This window comes from Urocampus carinirostris, chromosome 18 (assembly GCF_059441175.1).
Source record: "Urocampus carinirostris isolate Australia breed hairy pipefish chromosome 18, RoL_Ucar_1.0, whole genome shotgun sequence".
In the NCBI taxonomy this organism is placed as follows: Eukaryota; Metazoa; Chordata; class Actinopteri; order Syngnathiformes; family Syngnathidae; genus Urocampus; species Urocampus carinirostris.
Window position 1 is genome coordinate 22456266 of NC_142366.1, and position 27954 is coordinate 22484219.

At 39.1% G+C, this 27954-nt stretch overlaps 1 protein-coding gene across 1 annotated transcript; it reads right to left on the reverse strand.

Annotated features, from left to right (window-relative positions):
- Positions 1 to 6: 6 nt before the first annotated feature.
- tlcd4a (TLC domain containing 4a) lies at positions 7 to 27805 on the reverse strand. Its single transcript, XM_088322708.1, has 7 exons — positions 27534 to 27805; positions 21659 to 21828; positions 14194 to 14283; positions 13084 to 13142; positions 12845 to 12939; positions 4784 to 4857; positions 7 to 2469 (listed from the first exon to the last, which is right to left on the reverse strand). Exons 2-7 carry the CDS (start codon positions 21811 to 21813, stop codon positions 2151 to 2153), a joined length of 792 nt encoding a protein of 263 aa, XP_088178834.1. The 5' UTR covers positions 21814 to 21828; positions 27534 to 27805; the 3' UTR covers positions 7 to 2150.
- Positions 27806 to 27954: the final 149 nt, after the last annotated feature.

Sequence of the window (27954 nt, forward strand, 5' to 3'; positions counted from 1 at the left end):
AAAAAAAGGAAAGAAAGAATAGAAAGACGAGTAGAGAAAAAAAAGAGAAATAAAACAGAAACAAAATGAGAGAGAAAGAGAGAGAAATCCAGCTCCAGTTGCACAATTTTTGACTGGAACGAAACTACCGTCACAACTGCATCAATCTATTTTCAATCCGTTTTAGAGAAAATTTAAGCCCTTCCTTAAAAATAAGCAGATAAAATAAAATGAACAATGGACAAGATTGGAGAGGTGACAGAATGATCATGACGGTCAGTAGCAGCTTCAAACCAGTGCTAATTATTTGATCATACACAAACGTGATTCCCTTTGGTGAATTTTAAGATTATAAATAAATTTGCACTTTTTGCTGATGAAAGTGATCACTTGAGTGCATTAGTGAGTGTTGTCCGCGGTGTACCTTTGTGAGCCTCTCCCCACATAAAAGAACAATATATTCTTTGTATAGGATATGCGATTTTACTTGAATTCCTATCATTTAAAAGCCAAATTGATGAAAATATTGCATTAAAACTCTAACAGGAGAGATTTCACATCATTATGAATCATTATTTTTCCATTGACCCGCCCATCTGCACAATTTTTGGGTTAAAGCATCCTTTTAGTCAGAAATTGTTCCCACCCCTGATTTAGATTGCTATTTACAGAGGTATCATCTTCTAAGTCTGTGAATATTAGTATTTAACAACAATATAAAAATGATCCAAACTCAATTTTGGGTAAATAAATGGTTCGCCATTCTCCTGAAAAAAAAAAAAAAAAAATTGGAGACAAGTTTTTTCACCACATGACCGCGATAAATTATGTCTTACCCATCATTCTATGCATAATACTTTGTGGACATGTGACAAAAATAACCAACGTAAAAATGGAGCGTTGACAGTTCCGCTCTACTGCCTTTTCATATGTATTCTGTGCGTCTTGATCATTAACCCTCAATATACTACACGGTGAAAATAAACACGCACGAAAACAAGGAAATATAATTTAAATTCTCATGCTTTTCCAATAAAAGGGCTACTAAGCTAACTAGCCTCTTAAATAAAAGCATTAAAATATTCATTCTTTGTCATTATGTTCCCGCAGTGATCAAAGTTTCTTCAAGAATTTGACGGCGGCACTCACCGCTGATGAGGATCCCTTTCGGCAAAGGTTTGTAATAACCAGTGTATGTGTTTATAGAACCCTTTCCAGTCTACGTCGTCACCTATTCAGCACAGGATGCGTGCGCATTGTTGAAGCAAAACAGCGGGAGTAGCAGTTTGAGTCGAATAGAGCGGGAGATTTGTATGTTGAGCTTCTTCTTAAGAGTCACAATTTAAGAAAACAACAAGCCCAGGTGTTTAAGGAAGTCATACATTGCCAAACTTTTTACATGGCAAGCCTTTTTTTTTTTATCCCGACTCCCGCCTGTCCTGTTTTTGCGCCCGTTTGTCTCCGGCTACGACCTGTTTTGATTCTGACTACGTCTGCTCTCCCGTCCCGACTTACGACCCGTTTTTGATCCCGACCACGTCTGTTCTCCCGTTTTGGCTTCCGACTTTTTTCCGACCCCGGCCACGTCTTGCACTCCTAGTCCCGGCTACCGACCAGTTTTCCGCTGCTGACACCGCCATCGCTCACTACGGAATATACACTTCTGTGTTCGGATCACAATCAGAGTATGAGAGCGACTTGCTTCCCACGCCCAGCGAACACCGGATTGTGGGCGCAGCCCTTCCTCTCTCCATCAATAAAACTTGTGGTAAATGTAACTGGGTCCCATTTCCTGACATGATCACCTAATAAAAAGAGGGGGAGGATTTCTTCTTCTGGAGAGGGGCGGGGGAGCGTGACAGAAAATAATTAAGAAACACTTGTATAAACTGACATAAAATCCGCTGTTCTACCTCAACAATGCGCGCACAACCTTGCTACGTCACACTTCCTTCCAAACACAAGAGGGTCTATCGATTGCAGGTCGGGCTCTGTTGTCCACAAAAGTGGTAAAAGGTTCCTTTAAACACAGTAAGTCAAATAAAAGCAACACAACAGTATTGCTCAGAGATGATTTCATGGCTTGGAGGTGGCCAGTGAGAAGATCCATTAGATCCTTCAGATTACATTCTTTCCACACTTTTGTCCGGTTAGCATCCCGAAAGGCCATCTTAGTCGGTCTTTCCGTTTTGGTGAGGCCTCCCGTTTTTTTCCCGCCGGGCCGATTGCAGCACTTTGTAGCATCCGCGGGCGATTTTGTGCATCCACATGACGTTCATAACGTCCAGGCAGATGCTGGAGCAGATCCAGGCCAGACGCCCGCCGTAGGGCACTAAGTAGAAGGCCTCCGTGCCGTAAACCGAGTACATGCGGCCGTAGTAGACGGGCATGACGGCCACGCGGACCAGGAAGAACACCGAGGCCATGGCCACGCCGTTGGCCATGTTGGCTCGGGAGGTTCTCGGGTAACCTAGAACCTCGAAGAACCAGCTGCAACGAGAACAAGGACAATAAACCCAGTCAAGTCATGTTGATTCGTATAGCCGGGGGGTCTCCGACGTAGTGCCCCCTGAGGACAGTTGAGGTGTCCGCAGACCTCTTCTGAAAACACTTTACGGGTTCTGGGTCATAGTGAATTTCTAGTAAGATGATATATTTTTATTTTTTGAGTCTATTAAAACCCTATTTTTAATAATTAACCTGTAATTACATAGTAACAACATAGTAATAACATGATAAGTTGTTATTGTATAAATTCAAATAAATTTCAGTTAAAGCTGAATACAGGGGAAGTACAAGTTTAAAGTAAACAGCATTATTTAATAGTACAGCAAACATTTCATGTTTTTTTAAACAACACTGTTTAAGAGGTAAATATTTGTTGAACATGCTAAACTAGTTTCTCTGAATACAGCTACTTGTTCTACTTTCTTTTAGCGTTTTTTTTCCTGCATTAAGACTATCACCCACATATTTAAAAAAAAAAAAAAAAAAAAAAAAAATTCTACCACCACTTAAAAATGACAACATATTAAAATACACAGCATGTCAAAGTGGATTACAGGTAAAAGACGAAGAAGGTGCATCTACAATTGGACTGGGAGGTAAACAATCCCCTATCAAAGCGGAATTTGCACCCAAGGAATTCACCTTAGGAAGTTTGAGAACCATTGATCTACATTAACAAGTTTTTCCAATATTAATTAATACGTTTTTTGGTGCTCGATAATAGAAAGAGAATTAAATCCGATTTAAAAATGAGTTGTATCTTCTTCCTAGGCAACACCGCTAATTAATAAATATTGTCTAAAGCACTAGTGTAAAACTCATGGCCCGCGGGACAAATGTGGCCCACCGCATCATTTTGTGTGGCCCACAAGAGCTTAAAGTGTTCCAAAGGAATGGTATAACCAACAACTTCATTTCCCACAATGCCTGTCAACTGAATACAATTGGTTGCATGAATGATCAAGAAGATCCTCTCATTATCATAATCTCGGTTTATAACATGTTCTATATGTGTCGCGACTGTAATGTTTGTGAATTGGATAAACAATCAAATCAAAGTTATTTTAAATAAAGGAGTAGTCAGATGTTTTTTACATGCAATTCAATTACATTTAGTTACCGTAAATTCCGGACTATAAGCCGCTACTTTTTTCCCAAATGTTCAGCCATGCGGCTTATTCAGTGAAGCAGCCATTTTATGGAATTTTTCTAACGGCCACCAGCGGCACTCGAGTACAAAAGGTAAGATTTAGACCGGTGGAATAAGTGTGCCGAGGTAGACGGCATCCTCTTAGTATGCGAACGAATTGTCAGTCTGACAAAGGTTCTTTCCGATAATGAGGAAGTCGCCCTTGATGGCGGCAGTTATAAGGAGAAAGATGAGGACGGTTAACCGTGAATTTCGCAATTGCGGTATGGCTTTTTTAAACAGATACGCATGATGCGTTGCGAGCGTGTTATTAGTAGCGCGTTGGTACCTTTCACAGGCACGGTTTGGGGTGAAAATTATATTATTATTATTATTAAAGCTTTGAAAACTCTCTCGGTGTACCGTCTTTCTTTGTAAATATGTGTAACCTTGTATAATATGTACTTGCAACTGTATATTTTTGTAATGTATTTATTTTAGAGACTTAATGTGATATGATTTCTACGAGCGAATCAAAAAGAAGGGGCGGAGCAAACGCGGGCTGACGGGAAGTGGGGTGAAGCTGAGTTAAATCTGTTTGTTGTTGCAGCGGACAATAGTGGATACCGGTATATATTTTTCCCACCCTTAACTTTGGAAATATCCATTTTTTTCATTGGATTACTTTCAACGGGACCCGGACTTTAAAGGTCTGCATTAAATTGTAATTACAGGTATCATTTTCCATTCATGTTGTCGATTGTGGGGATTGGATTGTATACTATATTTAAAGTTATAATCGCGGAACCTAGTCAAATTTGGGATAAACTTTTGACTTTGCTACATTTTTTAATGTGGGCGCATGCGGCTTATATACAGGTGCGGCTTGTGTAAGGACAAAACTAATGATGCCCGTAAAATGTAGTGCGTGCGGCTTATAATCAGGTGCGCTCTATAGTCCGCATTTTACGGTAAATCTATAAGTGGCAAAAGGCCCTATGAGAACAGACATGACCAAATGTCCCCATTGGTGAAAATGAGCATGACACCACTTGAGATGAGTAACTAGCTTTTAGATTACTTTTCAAAACAAGCTCAGTCTCAGTTTTGTAGTTTATTCATCACCAGTTTACTTTTCTTAACATTTGCCGATAGGATGGTACGTACCGTTGGTTGACACAAGGAGTAGAAAACTCAGCAAGCAGACGGAAATTGGCAAAATAAGGCAACATGCCTTGGCCCTGAGGGGAGAGCAGAAAAAGGAGAACAACGTAGACGTAAAAAGGTACATGAAACAAAATAAAGTTTGTTCCAGAGGAGCAAAATGAGTTGCCAGCAAAACAATGTATGTATGGAAAGATAATTATACTACTAGAGGTAAGATCTTGGGCCCGGGCCAGGTTCCAGCTTAAAATGTCAATCGTTAAGTCGGGCCGGTTGGGCTTCTCTCTTTTTTTTTAGTTCCCCTTCGAGGATCTACACAGCATGTACTTTTACTCTAGCCATTATTTACAGTAAGAAAATGCTTACCATCAGTTTGACCCAAAATCACTATAGCCAAAGACATTTCCCTCCTCTTGTTGGGGTAAAAGACGCGCGGCTTCCTCCTTCCACCTCCCTCACGTCAGATGTAATTTCTTTTTCTTGCCAATAGCTTAGAAGCCTCACAAACTTTCTTGCAGCTTTTTGGCCAAATATTTCAGGATTTGCAGCTTGTCTATCTATCTATCTACCCTGGTCATATCCCTCGAGAGGGGTGACCGACAGCAAGACAAACACATAAACAAAAACTAAGAATTGAAAAAAGGAAAAAAGTAGCAAAAAACACCAAAAAGTTGATCATGGCCAGCCCAAATGCCCAAACACTAAAGCCAGTTAAGCACTTCGGCACCCAAGTTGGTCATTCTTTCGTCCCTCCAGATGAAACGGGACACGAGAAAGTGGCCATGTCACTCGGGACAGGGTGACACAACACACTCTTCTGTTCAACAGCAGGGCCCGACAGTTTTCGCTGGTTTACCCCTGCGGCATCATACAGGTGCCCTGCCCATTCTTTAGAACGCGTCCAAACATCCCACTATCCTTTCACAACACCTGTCCACTAATTTCTATCACAAACAAGAGCTCTAGTTTCCACTAGATTCAGACTTCTTTTAGCAGTGCACTTATAAAACCATCCATCCACGTCAGTCGCGGCCTTCCTCTTGGACCAAACTATCAGTTTAACTCAAAATCACGATATCCAAAGACATTTTCCTCCTCTCTGTTGGGGTAACAGAAGCGCGGGTTCCTCCTTCCACCTCCCTCCCGTCAGATGTGATTTCTTCTTCGTGCCAATAGGTTACAAGCTTCACAAACATTCTTTCTGATTTTCGGACAAATCTTTCACTATTTGCAGCATGTAATCTGCAGAATTTGACTTTCTTTTCGGTGCCATTTTGTCAAGTTTCACTTTTGTTAGCTGCACGCCGAGATGCGCACTTCGTCGCTTAACCGTTCATTTAGGCGCTGGACTTGTGGCGCACTCTTGATTTGAGGGACTCGGTCCAAAGTAAACCGCTGAAACGCACAGTTCGGCGCTGAAGTACGCACGGCTGGAGTAAAGCTTCGTGTTTACTTTGGCAGAAAATTAAAAGCTTCGGGTTTATTTCTGGCTCGTTTATCAAATCAAGTTCATCTGTTAGGTTCGGGTTTGTTACCAGCGACTCGGGGCGGGTCGGGCTGAATTATTTAGGCCCGATCTTACCTCTATATCTTACACATTGTTTAATCTGTTTGTTGTTGTTGTTGGACCACAAGTTGAACTCATGACATAACTAAAATGAACTTACCTGTTCGACTGCAACAAAGCCTGTGGTTACAACACACCAATAGATACAGTGCCTTGCAAAAGTATTGGCCCCCAAGAAGTTTTTGACATATTGGCTTCAAAGTTAAATAAAAAGACAATTGAATATTTCTTTAAGAATGATCAACATGTGAGACACAATCGTGAAATGACACCAAATGCATTCAATATTTTATACTATGCAAACAAATACATGTGGGAAAAATTAGCCCCCTTTGAGTTAATACTTTGTACAACCTCACAGCCAGTCTTTTTGGGTATGTCTCTATACATTTTGCACTTCTTGAAACAGAAATATTTGCCCATTCTTTATTACAAAACAGCTCAAGTTCCTTAAGGTTTGATAGTCATCGTTTGTCCACAGCATTTTTTAGATCCTTCCACAAATGCTTGAAAAGATTGAGGTCTGGACTACAGGTTGCCTATTTTAACACCTTTATAGTGTTATTTTTCAACCATTCCACTGTAGATTTTGCTTTATATTTGGGGTCCTTTCCAGTTAAGTTTAACCTGCGCCCCATTCTCAGGTCTCTTGCAGACTCCAACAGAATTTCTGCCAGAATCGCCCTGTATCTGGCTTCATACCGATCTTCCCAGTCCCTGCTGAAGAAAAACAACCCCATCACCATGTTTGACAGTGGGGATGGTGTTTTCAAGATGATGTAAATGTAATGCTTTTCATTTAGCCCAAAGAGTTCAATTTTGGACTTATCTGACCAGAGCAAATTGTTCCACATGTTATTTGTGCCTCTCGTGTCGCTTTTTTTTGCAAATGCCAAACGGGATTTTTATGGTATTCTTTCAGGAAGGGCTTTCTTCTTGCTTCATCAAGAGCAGATTTATGCAGAGTACAACTAATACATGTCCTATGCAAAGATTTCCCCTCACCTGTTTATGCCTGCGAACCATCTTGGTTGCTTTTCTGACTAGTTGTCTCCTTGTTTGTGATGCAAGTTTAGGTCTTGGTTAGTTTGCAGTGGTTTAATGCGCTCTCTATTTTTATATTAATGCTCGCACAGTGCGTCGGGAGATGTGTAAATGTTGCAAAACTGTCTTGTATCCCATTCTTGCTTTTAACTTTTCCACACCTTTATCTTGGACCTTCCTGGTGCGTTCTTTGGTCTTCATGATGCTGTCTGTTCTCCGGTGTCTCCTTTCACAGACACCCGAGCCCATCACAGAGCAGGTGCATTTAAACTCAGACTTAATGACACACAGGTGCACTCTTTTTTGTCAATGTTAGTCATTAAGGTCAACAGTGGATCCTTTGAAAGTGATCAGGGACCAATTAGAGTCAGTTGGCCGAGCTGAGAGAACAGGGGGCTTGTATCTTTGCACAACTGCTTTTCAGTTTTTTTCGTTGTAAAAATTATGTAAAATGTTGAAGAAATTCGGTACCACTTCAGGATTGTATCTCACATGTCTATTCTTTCAAAAATATCTTTACTTTTAAGTTTGAATCCTAAAAATGTGACAATACAACAAAAGGTTCTTGGGGTCGGCAAATCTTTCGCTAAGCGCTGTACAAATGTGCATGTTTTTCGGTGCAGTCCTTAACACCTTAGCATGAGCACGCTAGTACCTCTAGGAACTGGTAAGTCCATACTGTGACTGGGAATCACATCTGCTCAGTGCAACCAAACAGCAATAACAGCAGACAAGACAGGAATAAAATAAAGGAAGATGTTCCCTGTTTAGATCAAGCGCTCCCATTGATAACACTCACACAAACACGCACTCGCACACGGACCCACAACGCTCCTTTTTGGTAGTTTGCGCGTGAAATTTGTTTATACTAGCCAACTTGGTAGTCTTGGCACGTGGGGTTACGAAGAGGGGGTGGTTTATGTTAAAGACACTGAAGGGAAAAGAGTGAAAATTAGAAGGACGAGACTGAAGAATGCCGCTAAATAAAGCGACAAATATAACAATGACACATTCAGAATGCATTGACTAATCTAGGCAACCCAAAATGTTGAAAGAGCCATATAAGACTAACCAATTAAGAATAACATGTTTGGAGGAGCCAAATAGTAAAAGCTTTACACAAGCCCTTTAAGGAAAGCAACACATAATGTATAACTATACTGTATATATTCATTGTCTTTCCTCCTACAGAAACCATAACATTTTCCATTATCAAACTTTTTGAAAAAGCACCAAGGAGCCATTAGGGAGCGCCAAAGAGCCACATGGCTGCTCCACAGCCTCCCGTTGCTTACCCCTGGACCAGTCCCACATGGATGGAATTCTGGTCAGGGTTCTCACAAGACATTTAAGACTGGGGGTAATATATAGAAAGAAGCTTAAAAATATACAATCTGCACATTTGTCATTATATGTGCATCCCTGTCACACCCATATCAGGCTTTTTGATATTTAAAGGGACACTGTGTAATATTTCAATACTAAATGTCACTGTATTGTTTTGCGCAACCAAAAATGAGCGTTAAAAAAGCTCATAAAAAATACGAACTATGGAGGTTGAAAGTGACCAAACTGCGCCAATTTTCTTTGCATTTCACCCCCAGCCTTTTTGTTTTTTGGGGTACCCGTAGAAGCAAGATGGCCTCATCAAGAGGAAGCTGAAATATTGTATTTGTTGGGTTATACACGAGGTTTTAACAGTATATTACTGTATTATGCAAAAAAAAGAAAACTAAATAGCCAGATAGAATTTAAAAAAAGGCTAGATGGCTAGTTAGAAACGAGGGCAAAACTTAGCTTGATAACTAGCAAAAAGGTCAAATGTTAGCTAGATTAAATGCAAAAAAAAAAACTAAATAGCCAGATAGAATTTAAAAAAAAAAAAGAAAAAGCTAGATGGCTAGCTAGAAACAAGACCAAAATTTAGCTTAATCACTAGCAAAAAATGTAAAAAAGCTAGCAAGATAGCCTGCTAAATAGCCAAAAAGGTAGGACTATACTACAAAGCTCAAAGTGTAGTGAGATAGCTAGCAAAAAAAATATAACCCACATTTTTTGCTCATTCAGTTTATAGAAACCCATAAATTGGAATTTATCGGGTGAATATATTCTACTATCTCTGCTTTAGACAATTTTAATTGGATAAAAATGAGAAATGGAAATGTTTTCTTGATTTGGGGTTGCAAGTTGAGAACCACTGATTTAAAATATAGTTGACCACAGATCTCTGCTGCCTCCACGTGGCTATCAGTGGAACTCATGGTCCATGAGTTTCCTCTTAAGGGAGTAAGTACGGGGAAGAGAGAGAAATAGAGAAAGAAACGAAAAGTACCAGGCACTTCAACCAATGGAGTATTGCAGAAATGCAGCCAGTTGTTAAAGGGACAGTGAGTGTTATTTAGCGGCTCCCAGTGGTAATAAACGGCATGAAAATAATGTTCTCTCTTCTTCTCATCCCCCTTATTTGTTTTATTCCTTTACTTTTATTCCTTTTATTTTGACCATTTTTTTTATTTTTGCTTGTAATCTTTTTTTCTTTCATTTTCCGCGATTTTCTATTCTTTCATGTCTTTTTTACTTCCCCTTTTTAATTTATATACTCTTTGTTGTTTTTGTTGCTTTGTCATTTCTCCTGTACTATTTTACCCTTTTTTCTTGACATTTTTTTTAAAATATTTTATTATCTTCTCCTTTTCAACTTACAACACTTCTCTTTTTTCTTTTTCTTTTATTTTATTCATAGTTTTCTTTTTTTGCCTATTCTACTTTTTTCTTTCTTATTATAGTTGTTCTTGCTTTTATCTATTTCCTTTCTTTCTTTACGTCTTTGTTCTTTTTACTTTATCTTATCCCTTTTTACTTTTCTCTCCCTTCTTTTTCTTTTGTTTTTTTATATTTTCTTCTCTTTCTTTTCTTTCACTTTTTTCATTTCTTGTTTTTTTCTTTTAGTTTCTTTCCTTTTTCCTTTTCTGTCTTATTTTTTTCTTTCCCTTGTATACTTTTAATTCCTTCTATTGTTTTTTTCTGGCTTTTATCTTTTCATCCTTGCTGTTTCTGTTTGGTTTAAATATTTAACTTTTTTTCCATTTTTACTTTAATTTTTTTTCGTTTTTTCTTCTTTTTAATTTTTTTTTTACCTTCTTTACTATTTAATTTTCTTTTTTCTTGCGGTCTTCACTTATGTTTGTTCTTTTTACCTTATTTTTATTTCTTTTCCTCTTTAATTTCTTTTTCTCTTTATTTTTTTCCTTTCTTTTTTTCCTCTACCTTTATCTTTTTTTTTCCTTTCTTCACGAAAATAAGGTCAAAAAACCCTAGGATGTTGCAAAGTCTCTATAGTGGGTATTCCTTGTCCTTTGTAGTACTCGGTTTTGGTTTCACTACAGAATCCAGTGACATCGGGTGGTCGAATATTACATACCGTGTCGTTAAACATGCACGGTAACAAGAAACCGGGAGTTGGTTAGCTGTCGGCATGCAAGGCAGGTGTAAAGAGTAGAGGAAAGGGGTTCCGGAAATAAAACAAGGACGGGAACTACATAAGGCAGAAAGAAGGGAAATAAAGGGGTGGGGATGTTTGGGTGGATTCAACAGCCGATACCATTGTTGAGCGTTCCATGCATAAAACACCACATAGTCAATCATATCCAGGAACAGAGAACTGCCAATCCAATTTAAGGTCGAACCAAAAGTGAACAGCAAATGTCCTAAGAACCCGGGCCACAACAAATGCTATATTATTGTGTTATTTCAAAATAAACCATCCTATGACGGGTTTTCATGTCATTATTTTAAGGGTTCCTACAACTGACTCTCAAGGCTTTTTACTGTGGCTTGCGAAACTATCTGCCCCCTTGAAATTTATGACCTTTTTTCTTTCAGTAAGATCTTTTGTAGCGTTTGTGTAAAAACAATGCAGAAAACAAAAAAATGGAATTTATTTACACGACAGTTTATTATTATGTTATTATAACTCGGGCAAACTCGTGCAGACTGGAAAGTGACAAAAACATGAATTTAAAGGATTGATTGATTGATTAAAATGTCCCGCTTTAATTCTTTACAAAACATGTTTGCATGAATATGGGAATGATGCTGCTAGATTTCATAAAGAAAGTAACAAAGAGAAAAGAAAGAAAGAAAGAAAGGAAGACAGGCTGACAGAGAGAGAGAAAGAAAGAAAGAAAGAAAGAAAGAAAGGAGACAGAAGTAGAGAAAGAGGAAAACGTGATAGACAAAAAAACATTTTTTCAATATTGTTTTATTTGTTTTTAATTGTTTTTGTTTTTCATTATTTTATTTTAATTTAATTTATTCGTTTGTTACTTTTTGAATAACCTATATTGTTGACAATATCTGTGTATTATTTATTATTGCAACATCCGTTGCAGCCTGGTCATCCTGGAAGGAGGATTACCTCATGTGCGGTTCCTTCTCAAGGTTTCTTCATTTTCCTCATGTTGAGGTTTTTGAGTTTTTCCTTGCCCTCATGTATGTTTTAGATCAGGGGATGGTGTCATAATAGTCTGTGATTTGCAGCCCTTTGAGACTCTTTGTGATTAAGGGCTATAGAAATAAACATGACTTGATATCTATTACAAAGAGGAAATAAAGCTTATTTGAACTTATACAAGGACACCATTAGTCAATTTCTAACAGTTTTGTCTTTTTTCGTATTACCTTAAACAGAGTGATGAGATGGAGCTCATTTATCTCTTATGCTTCTCCCAGCATTGTCTCGCGGGCCACAGAAAAGAATGATGTGAGCCCTAGGGGGTGAGTGGGAGATTTTATACACAAGTGGTGTATATTGGAGTTTGCATGTTCTCCCCATGCCTGCGTGGGTTTCCTCCGGGCACTCCGGTTTCCTCCCACATTCCAAAAACATCCATGTCAGGTTAATTGGCCGGTCCAAATTGTCCCTAGGAGTGAATGGGCGAGCGAGTTGTCTGTCCCTGTGTGTCCTGCGATTGGCTGGCAACCAGTTTAGGGTGTCCGCTGCCCACTGCCCGAAGACAGCTGGGATGGGCTCTAGCAAGCAGTGCAGATAATGGAGGGATAGATTAAAATATGTACATATAAATATATATATTAGCCTCAGATTCAATGACTAATACAGAGTAAAGAATCAGTTCCAGGTCTGGAGGTAAAAGGGTATTGAAGATTGACTATCTAAAAGCAGCACATCAGGTATACAGGGTAGGTCCCATTTCTGTACTTTTAGCACCCTGAGATGAAGAGATAATCGTGCAAATAGTTTTTACTTAGGAATGTTTTGGTCAGTGTTGAAGTTAAAACACCGAAAGCGGAAATGTGATGTGTTTTGCCAATAGGAACTTAAAACAAGTGTCTCAGATCCATTCCTAATGCCATACATAACATTGCTGTTCACCCTTGATTGTCTCTTTCCCATCTTGCCTGCACGTTCTGCTATTGGACAATAAGGCACTCACCAGTACATAGTAGTAAGCATACAAAGCTGCCAGATGATGCACTACAAAATACTTGTCTCCTATCGCCTTCCAATAGTAAAATATAAGCAGCAGATCTGGAAAAAGAAGGATAAGACGAGACAAAGGGGGGCATTAGTGGGTATGAAGAGGAAATTGTACAAATGGAAAAATCTGATTTGAAAACCAAAACATAAAAAACTAACAAAACAAAACAATCACACCAGTGAGACTTGACTCACCAGATATGAGGTAGCCTGTTGTGATAGCAACATTCGTCTTCACTAGAGTTGGATCTCCCCTGAGGTAAAAGCACACAATGTAAATTTACATTACATGCAACTGTCGGGATTTTTCTAGCTTTAGTTTTGAAAATCGTTAGGATTGAAACGAATTATTCTCTACTGCAATCAGTAAACAAATTTGGCTCAAGGTGTTGCTAGTGCTCCACCATAAATCGTTTTTTCCTCTGGAGGATGCCAGAATTTCCTACTCTGATAAATTAAATTACATTATTGATTTGAGTTCTTTAAGTTCTGACATGAATTACTAATCCCATAAAATGGATTCAATGAACCAGGCCCATGAAAATAGCACACACAATTTATTAACATCGAGAATTAATGTAAATAAAAAAAGGGGGGGAGGCGCCGGAGATTCTGGGAGTTTTCTACTGCTGAAAGTTACTAGCACAAAAACAAAGTTTCCGGCTACAATGCTAGTATTTGGGGAGATTCCCTTGTACAGAAAAAAAAACGCTCATTCCCAAAAACCAGCAAGCATGGTGTTAAATCTGGAACCGTCCTCCTACTTGTTGTTGCGGAGAGATTTCGTCTTGTGCTCTGTTTCGTCGCAACATATGGCCCACGTGCTGAATTAAAGGCCGCAGAGCCTTGAGTTCAGCATGTGTAGTAATGTTCGTGGCAATACCATACAGTAGATTGTTTACACAGCGAGAAGGGGACACGAAGAGCATGCCGGGATTCCCGCACACACACCGGGTTGCAAGGAAGAACTCTGGTAGCGGTGAATGGCAGCGCATACTGTACTTAATTTTTGACTTTGTATCCTGAAACGCCTTTGTAAGTAGAGGCAATATTTTTCCCGATCCGGTACTTGGTAACAATTGTATGTAGAGACATTTGAAAGTAAAGGTACCGCTGTACACCAAATAAGGGACTGTAACAAGAATTTTTTTTGGGAAAGATTATTATATGATTGTTTTATCAATATATGTTTATTTGGGCTTTTTGTAGTGTATGCCAAAGAAATTGTACTTAACACGTGTGCAGAAAAAAGTGATTAAAAAAGAAAAACAGCAAAAGCAAATAAATGACATTTTCCAGTCTTACCAGACAGGGTCTTCATTGACCGGGCCATCGAAGAACAGAATGTAAAGACAGAAGAGTCCCACGACCAGCGCGTGCAAAGTCGATACTGTCCTGTAAAAATAGCAGTGACGTGCAGTCAGGTGAGGCAGTAAAGGTTGTGCCTCACCGGTCTCATCATGAAATATAAAATTGAAAAGATGAAATTGTTGTATATATTCAGTGTTAAAGTTTTTTTTTTTCGTTTAAAGGGACATTAGCGCCTTCTCGTAGTAAAATAAACTTGCGTTTTGGTCACTTTGAGTGTGAGTAATTTGTCTTCTTCCATGTGCTTTATAGCATGCATTCTCAGTTGCACTACACAACACAGCGACATCTAGTGGTCAAATATTACAGTATCCCTACAACTACACAATTTGGGGATTTTGTTTTTCCAAAATTGTTGAGTTTTCACATGATTATTATTAAAACAACTAGTGTTTCTCCCTCTGTTTTTGCTCCTCTCTTTCTCTTTCTCTATCCTTCAATTTCTCTCCTTCTGTTTCTCTTTCTAAAGCTCTCACTTTATTTCTTTCCTTCTCTTTTCTTTCCATCTCTTTCTCTCACCCTCTCATATGTGTTTATCACTCTCTCTTACTCTGCATTTGACTCGTTTTCCCTTCCTATCTGTCTCTGTCGCTCTCATTCACTTTTTCGTTATTTTCAATATCTATCTCTATCTTTCTCTTTCTATATTTGTCTTTTCTCTTTCTGTTTTCTCTCTCCCCCATCTGTCTTTTTTCTCTGTCCCTTGCTCTCTTTTCCCTGTGTTTCTCTCCTTTTTCGCTTTACTCTTCCTCTATCCTTCATTTTCTCTCCTTCTGTTTGTCTTTCTGAATATTTATCACTTTCTCCTTTTTCTTTTTTTATGTGTTTATCGCTCTCTCTTACTCTGCGATTGACTCGTTTTCCCTTCCTATTTCTCTCTGTTTCTCTCATTCATTTTTTCCTTATTTTCAATATCTACCTCTATCTTTCTCTTTCTATATTTGTCTTTTCTCTTTCTGTTTTCTCTCTCTTTCTTTATTTGTCTTTTCTCTTTCGGTTTTCTCTCACCCTCTGTCTCTGTCTTTTTTCTGTGTCCCTTGCCCTCTTTTCTCGGTGTTTCTTCTTTATCGCTTCTCTCTTCCTATCTCACATTCTCTCTCACATTCTCTCTCACATGCTCTCTCACATGCTCTCTCTCTCTCTTCCATATACGTGTAAACTATATTTTACCATTCATCTAGTGTTTGTCAATGAGTATGGCCATTTTTTCAAGTGACGTCAGATTGAAGCAACTCGATGAAGTCGGGGTACATATTTCTTCTCTGACCTTGCGACGAGGACCCTCCACCTCCAGTGTCATTTTAGTGGTATTTTCCCGGTCGGAAGTTGGAGAACTCCCACTTCCCATTTTTCTGGAATCCAGCATGAGTCCCAACAGACTTTGCCCGTTTCCTCGACTAACCCATAGTCAATAATCATTACCTTTTGCCCCTCATAACCCATGTTTTTAATTTCACAAGTGCCATCATGAGTGATAAAGTGATAAGGAGTGAGGACGAAAAGGAGTGAGTCATGCACGTTGGCGAAGTTGCAATCTGCTCAATCATGTTCTCAAACGGAGAGATTTTCGCAATGATCCCATCATAGCTTGGCACATAAAGTTGACAAACGCCATTTGACCTTTAAACTGGCTCCATAAATCGCTCCAAGCAATCATGACACTACCGATTTGGCTAATATACATATATATATATATATATATATATATATATATATATATTATATATATACACCCCGCGACCCTACTGAGGATAAGCGGTGCAGCTAATGAGATGAGATATATATAATTACCGTAAATTCCACACTATAAGCCGCTACTTTTTTCCCAAATTTTCAACCCTGCGGCTTATTCAGTGATGCGGCCAATTTATGTCATTTTTCTACCAGCTGCGCTCGAGTACAAAAGGTAAGATTTAGACCGGTGGAATATAAGCGCAGAGGAAGACTGCAACTTCTTAGCTTGTGCACAATTTAAATTAGCGTAGACATATCCTCACCATGTAAATTGCAATAAGAAAGGCACGTGACGCAGCTTTCAAGCTAAAAGCAATCGAGCAGTCCGATAGAAGAGGAAACAGAGCTGGTGCGCGTATACTTTACTTTTACACTGAATGTGTTGCTAGCGTGTTTTTGAAATAGGGGAGCGTGGGACGACGTCTACGTGACAAAGACTCTTTCTCATACTGGGGAAGACGACTCTGATGACGTCAGTGGTAAGGAGTAAGATGAAGACAGATTACCGTGATTTATACAAGTACCGTATGGTTTTTTTAACAGACCTGATTACTGTATTGCGAGCGTGTTCCTAGTAGCGTTTTGCTACCCTTCACAGGCACGGTTTGGGATGAAAGTTATAATATTATCATTAAAGCTTTGAAAACTCTCTCGGTGTACCGTCTTTCTTTGTGAATATGTGTAACCATGTATAATATGTATTTGCAACTGTATATTTTTGTAATGTATTTATTTTAGAGACTTATTCTGATATGTTTTCCACGGGCGAATCAAAAAGACGGGCGAAAACAACGGGGGCCGATGGGAAGTGGAGTAAAGGTGAGACGTGTTTGTGGACGCAGCGGACAATAGTGGATATATATTTTTCCCACCCTTACCTTTGGAAATATACATTTTTTTTTCTCCTTGGATTATTTTCAACGGGACCCAGACTCTGCAGGTCTGCATCAAATTTTAAGTACCGGTATCATTTACTGTTAATTTACCGGCTATGGCTTTTGGACTGTGTACTTTATGTTCAGTTACGATCGCGGGACTCAAAGTCGGATTTAAGTTAATTTTGTGATTGCGTTACATGTATTAATGTGGGCGCATGCGGCTTATATACAGGTGCGGCCTGTGTAAGTAAGAAAGTGGTTATCCTCCTAAAATGTGGTGGGTGCGGCTTATAATCAGGTGCGCTCTATAGTCCGGAATTTACGGTATAGTGTATTAGTGCTGCACGATTTAGGGAAAAAACCTGATTGCGAATTTTTAGACCAGTATTCCAATTTCAGATTCAGATTCAGATTCAGATCTACTTTATTGTCATTCTAGTACACGTGTATACAGAACGAAATGTCGATGCATCTGACCCCCACAGTTTCCTTGAATGTACAGATATAAATAATGTTGTATTGTATTTTGGCTACGTATAGTATTTTACCATAGTGCCGATAGTGCAAGAAGAGTAGCTAACCAGATGTGCAAAATGGGCAGTCAGGTTAACAAGTCAGGTACACAGTAACATTAACACTGTAACAATAACGCTGTAATTACAATAGTGCAGAGAGCAATGTGCAAGGAGTGGCAAGCTATAAAAAAAAACTGCCAGTAGTGCAAAAAGTCAGATTAGCAGCCGTTTAGATTTAAGTTAACTATATGTTAGATTGACCATTTAACAGTCTAATGGCCAGGGGGACTAGACTATTGCGGAGCCTGGTGGTCCTGCAACGCACACTGCAGTACCTCTTCCCAGAGGCTAGCAGAGTGAACAGTCCATGATGGGGGTGAGAGGGGTCCCCGGTAATGTTTTTAGCATGGGATAGGCAGTGCTTCTGGCCAATGTCCTGAATGGAGGGAAGTGTAGTCCCGATTATTTTCTCTGCTGTCCTCGTTACCCTCCTCACACTACCCCAGTCGGTAGCGCTGCAGCCTCCACACCACACAGAGATACAGCTGGTCAGGATACTCTCTATGGTGCCCCTGTAGAATGTAATGAGGGAGGGTGGGGGCAGGTGGGCTCTCCTCATCCGATTTTCAATTTTAAAAGGAAAGTGCATTTGCAGTGCTAGTTCTCTTTTCTTGTGAGAACCTAATCCTTGGATTAATGACCTACCACTACATCAGGGGTCAGGAACCTTTATTACCCTAAGAGCCATCAAAGCAAAAAATGTTTTAAAAAGAAATTGAGAGAGCCACATCATATATTTTCAGACAAAATTGAAAAAACTGCCAAACACGCTCTCTAGACAAAAGCTAATTCTTCAGCACATTTTATTTCACTGTGTGCCATTTGATGATTTAATCAAATGTATGAAATGATAAGAATGCCAAATCCTGTGTCCCAAATCAATGTAAATATGCCATTTACAATTTGTCTCCCACCTTAAGTTAAGAGTGTTGAGGCCATTTTTTTCCATGAAATTTGTCCTTAATAACGGTTTCAAAATAATGTGCATGCAAAGTTCTTTTGTAAAAATGTCACAAATTACTGCAAACGATAAGCATATCGTCATATTCACTTTCGGTGTAGACTGCACTGAGCGAGAGAGAGAGAAGGAAGTGCCTTGCGCTGTGTGCAGGGATCCGCCCACCTGTACTGCTCACCCAATCAAAGTCGTTTGCCAGCGTTTTTATTTATCAGTTTAAATGGTTTCTTATCGAACTTCTGCATTAAGTTGCTTCGGCTTTATTTGGATCAAAATCGGGACGAAATCAGTTGACTTTGGAACGCCACAGATAGATGTGCAATAGTTACATTTTATTTCGGAGCCATATGTACTCATGAAAAGAGCCATATATGGCTCCCGAGCCATAGGTTCCCTACCCCTGCACTACATGCACTCTTCCATGTGTGGGGTCGATAATTAGTGGGGGAAAAATAAAAATACTAATGGCATCATGTCAGACACATACTTGAAATATGACAATATGAACACTTTTTCTTTATTTTGAAAAGTTTTGAAGAATAAAACCCATGGGGACAATTTTGATCCCACCTATGCACTCAAGGGTTATTAATACTATTGACATGCTTTAACATGCTTGCAAGCAAAAAAATTGTTGAGAAGCAAAGACCTGTCTCTATCATCTCATTTGTCACTGGTCCTTTTGGAATCTCCAAATGGACACTTTTGAGAACGCCTAGACATACCTTGCACCAAAGTTATGGATGCTAAGCGCCATCAAACTCGTAGAAGAAGACAATGTGAAAATTAAGCTTTAGTGCGAAGACTTGTTTGGGCATCTGTGTGCGGAACTCTTTGCATTCCAGAATGTTTTCAGAACAATTTGTTTTCGTATGAACAAAGGTAACCCGCAAATTCACCATTCTTCTTCAAATCAAGAATAGAAAGAAAGTGTATTGACTATTTAATGACAAAGGTTGTATACACTTTCTGTAGACATCCTGAATATATAAGATAGAGATAGATAGATAGATAGATAGATAGATAGATAGATAGATAGATAGATAGATAGATAGATAGATAGACCGACAGATAGATAGATAGACCGACAGTCAGATAGATAGACCGACAGTCAGATAGATAGATAGATAGATATACAGACCGACAGTCAGATAGATCGACCGACAGTCAGATAGATCGACCGACAGTCAGATAGATAGATGGATAGATAGATAGATATAGACCGACAGTCAGATAGATAGATAGATAGATATAGATAGATAGATAGACCGACAGTCAGATAGACCGACAGTCAGATAGACCGACAGTCATATAGATAGATAGATATACACACAATATATATTTTTGTATATGCTGTAACGCACACTCATGCATCTTGCTCACCCTCTTTTAATCAAAAATAGATATCCAATTTTATTTCTGTTTTTTGCGATTACATCTTTCAGAACGACTTTGTGTTTTCTCAATTCTCTAATATTCGTCTTTGGTACCTTGGATATTAATAGTGTGAAAATGAGATCAAATCTAATGCCTTGTATGTCATCTGAATCACTGGTTGTATCGTGGTTCAGAATCCGTGCTCTCCCTGCCGCGACCCAGGTTTCATTACTGTTGAATCCAATGTTTAGTGATTATGGTCAGAGATATTTTTCGACTGATCAATCGTTGCACAAACATGGTAATATTAACGAAAAACCTATTGTAGTACGGCCAGTTATTTTTAAGGTAAGAAAAAAAAAAAATATATATATATTATATGGGATCCACTGACTTTTTGGCACCGAATGTCACAAATTGAACAGTCCCAAAAAGAAAATATTCACCATAAATATTCTTAACCACAACCACAAGAATTTTTTTTTTACTGTTGTGCAAATTCAGACGTGATGGTCGTTTGTTTACTTTAAGTCTATGTTGTGCGCAAAGGTTAGCGGTGTTGCAGCATGAATTGATTTTCATGGCTGTGTTTACATATAGCATAGCTCTTATCGGAATCTATTCTTAAATCTACGTAGAGAGCCAGAGTGCAAATTTCATAATTATAGATAGCATTCAAACTGGGTCAAATTTACTGTAATCTGGAGAAGACACGTTGGTCTCACACTGGCGTGGGATGGTTTACTGCTGCCAACTATAGGATGGGAGTTTAACCCTGGAGAACCCTTCGGTCATAATTTTCCAAAGACAAAAGGGTCTTTGGGTTCTCCGGGGTTAAGTGCAGCACACAAGCGACCTTGTTGAATGCTTTCTTCAAAAACTTAGGTTTAAACATTGAATTGATCCAAAGGTGAACTGATTGAATAGTGATACAGGTGTATCAACATCCGCAATTCTGTTCTATTTAGAAAAAACAACCATTCCTATCTTTTAAGAGTAAAATATTGAGAAGTCGGATGCGGAGATTATAATTAACGCGTTTGTTGGGATTGCAACATCCTTTGCTGTCTGGTAATCCTGGAAGGGGGATACCACATGTGCGGTCCCTTCTCAAGGTTTCTTCATTTTCCTCATGTTGAGTTTTTTTGAGTTTTTCCTTGCCCTCATGTTGGTTCCAGAGCAGGGGATGGTGTAATAATAGTCTGAAAAATAGTCTGTGTAATATAGTCTGTGTAATAACCTGTGAAGCCCTTTGAGACTCTTTGTGATTAAGGGCTATACAAATAGAAATGACTTGACTAGAATTCATTTTCACTATTGTGTATACTCGCATATAAGCCCACATTGTAAATAAGCCGACCACTTTAAACTGCTTTAACATAGCCACAAACTTAAAGCAATACCCAAAATATTAATTAAATTTCTCCCATAACAACAATAATGATTTAAATGTCTAGATAATAAAAATTAATATACTGGTAATAAGATGAACATAAAACAATTTGAAAGCATTTACTGTACTTATAAGATGGCAACAGCACTTTTGTATTTCGCAATAATTGCTTCTTTGACTTGCTCATTTTTGTCACTCTTATCTACTTTTCCTTCCCCTTAACACGAACCATCTAGGGAGGGATAAATTATTATTAGCAATAAAAGGCAATAAAACGCACTAAATCAAAATAAAATGGGATGTGGTCCCTCTCAAACAATTGCTTGGCCCTTTCTATCTCAGCCTCCGTCTTGTGACCACAATGGCCCATGGTCGTCCTGTGACCTCATGCTGCCCCCCCGGCCCCCTTTTTTATCCGATTCATTCAATAATCGACAAAAGAATTGTCGGATCAACGGTGTAACAAAATCTTTGAAATTTGGCTCACCTGGAGTTCCATTCCACCTTTTGCTTCTGGGTTAGGGCAAGGAACCCTGGGCTGATGCGCGTTGACACCCAAGGGCTGACTTTGTGGAAAAGCCATTGGAAAGTGAAGAAGCTGGTCACTGAGATGGCGAGGATAAGTAGGCTGAACGGGTCCATGGCCACCCGACTCCACTGCCAAAGGGGAGGAAATTACAATTTCTGGTCACCTTAAAAAAACGATTGATCTGATACATCACCTTCGAAAAATAGGCTGATTTTGCAGAGGGAAGGTCTGCTTTGTACTTTAACAAGCTGTCACACCGGGTTTTAAGACTAAATGCGCCTCACCGGTTTTTGAGTTTTTCCTTTCCCTCATGTAGGTTTTAGATCAGGGGATGGTGTCATAATATTCTGTAGTTCTCAATATTTTGTGGTCTGTGAAGCCCTTTGAGACTCCTTGTGATTAAGGGCGTCACAAATAAACATGACTTGACTTAAAAATAAATGAACCTACATCTTTTCAGTGTTCATTTTACTTGTGAAAAGTGTTGGGTCCCGGGGACTCGCATGCTCAAAAATCTATGGGTCCCAACAGAGATCTATGGGTCCCCAAAATTTAGTGTTATCGAGGTTAAAATTGTAAATCGGCGATAAATATATAATATAAATCTATATATTCATTCAGTTTTAATTATCACAGTTTATTGGTAATACAAATCAGTTATCACTTCAAGGTTTTTCAGTTCACAGCACTATTGTACATTATACAAAATATTATTGCTGAAATAATTATATTGATCTATATTTTCATTCAGTTTTAATCATCACAGTTAATTGGTAATACAAAGCAGTTATTACTTCAGATTTTTCAGTTCACAATATTGTACACTATACAAAATAATATTGCTGAAATATTTAATATATTCTTGCAGTTTTAATCATCACAGTTAATTGGTAATACAAAGCAGTTATCACTTCAAATTTTTCAGTTCATATATTCTTTGTGGTTTGCTGTCCCGCCATAATGCCTTCTCAAGGTCCAATCCATTATCATCCTCCTCATAGCGTAACCAGGAATATAATTTAGTCCATTGTGGCAGAAAAGTCCTTTTCTTGCTCGGAGTATTCTTTTGTTTATTTTCTTTCGTCGAATCGTTTGCTTCAAAACACGTGTTTTCCTTGCCTTCGCGGTCTTCTGAAGAATTTCTCCGCCGTTTTTTCGTGCCGGAATTATTGCCGTCGTTACACTTTCTGTGTTATGTTTCGACTTATTACGACACTGAAGAAATTACCATTTTTTTGTTGATTTGCACCTAATACCAACTGTTTTTTCGGAGGCATTCTTCTCTTTCACTCGACAACCGCCACAACAATGACGCCATCTCGAAGCAACGAGATCTCGTTTGCCGAGATTGGCGCGAGACCAAAACAACAATGGCAGATGGCAGATCTGCCTGATGAAAAGTTTGGAGTGCGGTAAATCGTTGTTAAAAAAAAAAAGTAATCGGGTAATAATGACAATTTGGTGTCAAAAAAGTTGCGTCCCGGGGACGCACGTTGATTTGACCCAATGCGTCCCCAGCAAAAATGATGCGTCTAGGACGCGGGGATGCGGGCAAACTTGAACACTGATCTTTGGCATCATTTAATTGGCAGAAAAAGAAAGCTCTTTTCAAACTGAAGCATAGGAAAAAGAAATGTATTGTCCTAACTTATACTGTAAATGAAATTCATGCACTGCTTTTTTTGTATAAAAGCATCAATCGTGTGAAAAAAATTATATCCAACGGTCCCTAGGTGTGAATGAGCGAGTGAGTTGTCTGTCCCTGTGTGCCCTGCGATTGGCTGGCAACCAGTTCAGGGTGTCCCCTGCCCACTGCCCGATGATTGCTGGGATGGGCTCCAGCACCCCCGCGACCCTACTGAGGATAAGCGGTGTAGCTAATGAGATGAGATGAGATAAAAACCCCTGGATGGCTGACATGCTCTTGGCTTAATAATATTATGACTAAGTATATGCTACGCTACTTGTTAGCCAATTGTAATTATTTACACTTTATTTGTTTTGTCTAGCATGGTGACGGTAAAGCATTTAAAACTACTTGAGTCATGTTTAAAAGTTGGATCTTGGTTAGGGCTGCAACAATTAATCGAATATATATATAAAAGCATCTGCAACAAATTTCATCATCGATTTATTGTGTTGAGTAATTTATGCAGCACTCACCACGTTAATTTAATGCCGATAAGAGGGTGCATTGAATTTTCTCTTGATCCAGCTAGAAACTTGTATGGGCACTGTAGTCTGGCAGAGGGCGCTCAGAGATCGTATTTTGAAGCTATCTTGATCTAAGTTAAAATTTATTTATCAGGTACAATAAGATGTGCCCAATGCTAAATCTATTGCACCCTGGTCATCCTGAAAGGGGGATGACCACTTGTGAGGCCCCTTCTCAAGGTTTCTTATTTTCCTCAGGCTGAGGTTTTGAGTTTTTCCTTGCCCTCATGTTGGTTTAAAATCAGGGGATGGTGTCATTGTAACCTGTGCAGTCTTTTGAGACATTTTGTGATGAAGGGCTATACAAATTAATGTGACTTGATTTGACATCCAATGAAGTACTCGCATTCTTCTCTGATGTTGCCTCTCTGTTTCTGCACTTAATAAAAAAGTATCTGACATATGTGCAGGTGTTAAGAATACATTTCGGTGTATTTTTCTCGTTGTTAACCTATTGGACGAAACACTTGGATTTGTTGTTGTTGTATACAGACGCTGCCCTACTCACAAACATATATTTTGTATGTTTAAGGTTTGTATAAGTAACCTGTATTGTTTTGTACTAAAAAAATAAACATTTCATAAAATAATATGCTCTATAAAGATAAAGTGGAATTTAACTTACTTTTGGAAGATGAGCTTCAAGAGGTCCTCCTCCATGGTAAAAAGTGGCCAAAAAAAAAAGCGTTCCGACCATTTTCTCAACCGCCTTAAGCTTTCTTATTCCACTTTCTTTTCAAAAGAAACGGCTCGCTTCTTCTTTAAACTTTACACCAACCATATTAATGAATACACGAGATATTTAACAATAAGAATGCCAAAGTTCTTAGCGTGCTGGAGATACAATATAGATTTCTTCTTTGGGGTGGATGCTGGGTGACCTCTCACAGCGCTACCACACGCCGGTAGTGGTGGAAAGAAGCATTACAGTACTGTCCACAAAATAAAAAAATCTAACTTAGAGCAATGTCCGGATATTTTTCAACATCATGATAAAAAGGTTCGCATCCACCGTTTTACGTAAGTCGAATGGTCGTAGGTAGGGGAGCATCTGTATTGAAGAATATTCTACTGTTTTGTTTTCTATCTGTCCAAAATTTTTAAAACAGAAGAGGAAATTGAATTTTTTTTTTAAATTCGATTCATCGATTAATTAGAAAAAAATCCACTGATTCGTCGAAGATTAAAGTAATCATCTGTAGCCCTAAAGATTGCCTCAACGCAACTGAATCACATTGCAGTATGTTTGGTCCACATCCGGGTTGGACTCAGATCTCACAACATCTACAGCTTTCTTTACACAAGCCTGAACCAAAATTAGCTGCTCGAGTGCTTACATGTCAGGGACAGGAATGAGTTTTACGACTCCCCTTTTTGTAGCGAGCCAAAGGACGATAAACACTTGTGAATTCACCTTCCAACAACTATGAGGAGCCAATATTACTGTCGCGAGTTCATTGGGTAATACACTAAATTTGAAATTAGTCCCAAAGGAATCATCTATACCCAGGGTCACTAAAGTTTTTGAAGCTGGAGGCTACTTTTACTTACTGATTAGCCTGACGAGCTACCAATTTGATAAGAATTTCCAAAATGACTTCTCAAGTTATTACTATGTTGTTACTATGTTATTACAAGGTTGTAATTATAAGAATTATACTTAACAGAGGCTCAGTCGACCACGAATACATCATGCCAGTTAGAGGTCAAATTTTGAGGACCTACTCTTCTGAAGCCAGTGAGACAATGCTAAGAGAATAAAAGCATTAATAGCGTGAAAATAACTCAATTCACTAATAAAAAAAAACTGAATGGCTTACTTGCTCCAGGCTTACAAATATTAATATTATGACTAGGTACATGCTATGCTACTTGTTAGCTAAATGTAATTCATGACAGTTTCCTTTGTTTGCCTAGCGTGGGAACTGCAAATCATTCGAAGCTACTTAAGTCCTGTATAACAATTGCATTGATTGGGGCCGCAACAACAAATCAATAAAATCGATTATTAGAAGCGTCAGCAGCGAATGTCATGATCGCTTCGTTGTGTTGCGGGATTTATGCGGCACTTAGCGCGTTCATTTTATGTAAATCAGAGGATGCATTGAATTTCTGTAAGCAAATCAGGCGTTTTTAGGGCAAAGAAAATGCTGAGAGAAGCAAAAGAGAAAAATGAGTCAAACCATAACTTGCAGCTTTAAATGTGTCCACTAGATGTCGCCACTTGTGAAGCACCCACTGTAGCTGCATTTGCTGACTACCATTAATCAATCAGACAACATTAGGAAAAAAAAAAAAAAAACATCCCCTTGTTATTTGACTTAAAATAAAAGTAACAAACGCGTTAAGTGAGGCAATACGAAAATACAAACGTCTATTCCTGATATTTACACAGCGATATCAACACAACGATATTTAAAAATGAAAACAATTGTGATTTTAGCGAACCTGTTAGCTTAAAATCGTCAGTGCCGTGGTTAGCGCGTGTGCGGCACAGTTCTGAGGTCATGAGATCGAATCTCCTGTGTGGAGTTTGCATGTTCTCCCCGTGCTTGTGTGGGTTTCCTCCGGGCACTCTGGTTTCCTCCCACATTTCAAAGACATGCATGTCAGGTTAATTGGCCGATCCACATTGTCCCTAAGTAGGAATGAGTGAATTGTCTGTCCCTGTGTGCCCTGCGACTGGCTGGCAACCAGTTCAGTGATCCCAAGAGCCAAGAAGAGATCCGCAGGTACGAACGCGTTCTCCATTCGGGCTATGGTGCAGTGGCATTCCTTGCCCTCTGAGATTTGATCTGCAACCTCAGTGGAACTGTTTATATCTAGGCTTAAAACACACTTCTATTCTAGAGCTTACAAATGACCTATATTTCATGTTGACACTATCTGTGTAATATTTGTTATTGCAACATCCGTTGCAGCCTGGTCCTCTTGGAAAGGGATTACCTCGTGTGCAGTCCTATCTCAAGGTTTCTTCATTTTCCTCATGTTGAGGTTTTTGAGTTTTCCCTTGCCCTCATGTAGGATTTAGATCAGGGGATGGTGTCCTAATAGTCCGTGTTTTGCAATAATCTGTGCAGCCCTTTGAGACTCCTTGTGATTAAGAGCGTCACAAATAAACATGACTTGACTTGACATGTTTTTGAGTTTTCCCTTGCCCTCATGTAGGTTTTAGATCAGGGGAGGGTGTCATAATAATATGTGGTTTGCAATAATCTGTGATCTGTGCAGCCCATTGAGCCTCCTTGTGATTAAGGGTGTCACAAATAAACATGTCTTGACTTGTGTTTACCTTAGGACATTTATTAAGACATCGTGGCTTGCCTTTCATTAGCTAAGGGTTCCCAAGGCGGGTAACTGGAAGCCCTTTGCGGTAATTAAGTCCCTCTTGGAGACCCCTACATTATATTATAGCTCATTTCAGTGAGTCAAAATCCTTTTCCAACGTCCCCTGCCTCACATTTATGAAAACAAGCTTGCGTAACATTGAAGCAAACGCATAGAACAGTAACATGTAACTGACAAACATGTCTCACACGTAGAGCGGCTTTCACTTTCTTTTCGATAAAACACATCGTGGAAACGTGGAATAAAACCAAAAACATCGTTGTGTTTTTACCTTATGTCTTTCATGAAGACGTCTTTACTCGCTTCTTTCCTCAGCTGAAGGTTCTCGAGGCTGTCACATCCAAGACCGTCATTTTCGTCCACGAAAACAACAAGACACGTTCATGAGCTAGCTAAACAGCCGCGTGGGTACAAGCGAAGTCCTCCGTGTCAGCCAAGGTTATGTTTACCCACGAAGCGCCTTCATGGCTAACGTGCATATTTGCAGGAATTCCACGATGGTTTTTTTCTGTTTTTGTTGTTGTGATTGGTGAAAGGTGGCTTTGTGCCATCTCGCCCCAACTTCTCTTGGCTCAAGTTACAGAATCCTTCTTTCTTTCTTAAAGCGACAAGATAGCAAAAACTCGACGAGACTATTTATAGCGAAAGCGAGTTGACTTGCGCCCTCGCGTGGCCCACTGCTCTCGATATGA

What these genes read in the sequence shown, in the direction of transcription:
- tlcd4a (XM_088322708.1), bottom strand. Translation starts at nt 21,813, where the DNA reads ATGGACCCGTTCAGCCTACTTATCCTCGCCATCTCAGTGACCAGCTTC. An exon ending in GTCAATGAAGACCCTGTCTG is followed by an intron (nt 13,143 to 14,193) that starts GTAAGACTGGAA and finishes CTTTTACCTCAG; the next exon opens with GGGAGATCCAACTCTAGTGA. An exon ending in ATGCTTACTACTATGTACTG is followed by an intron (nt 4,858 to 12,844) that starts GTGAGTGCCTTA and finishes CTCTCCCCTCAG; the next exon opens with GGCCAAGGCATGTTGCCTTA.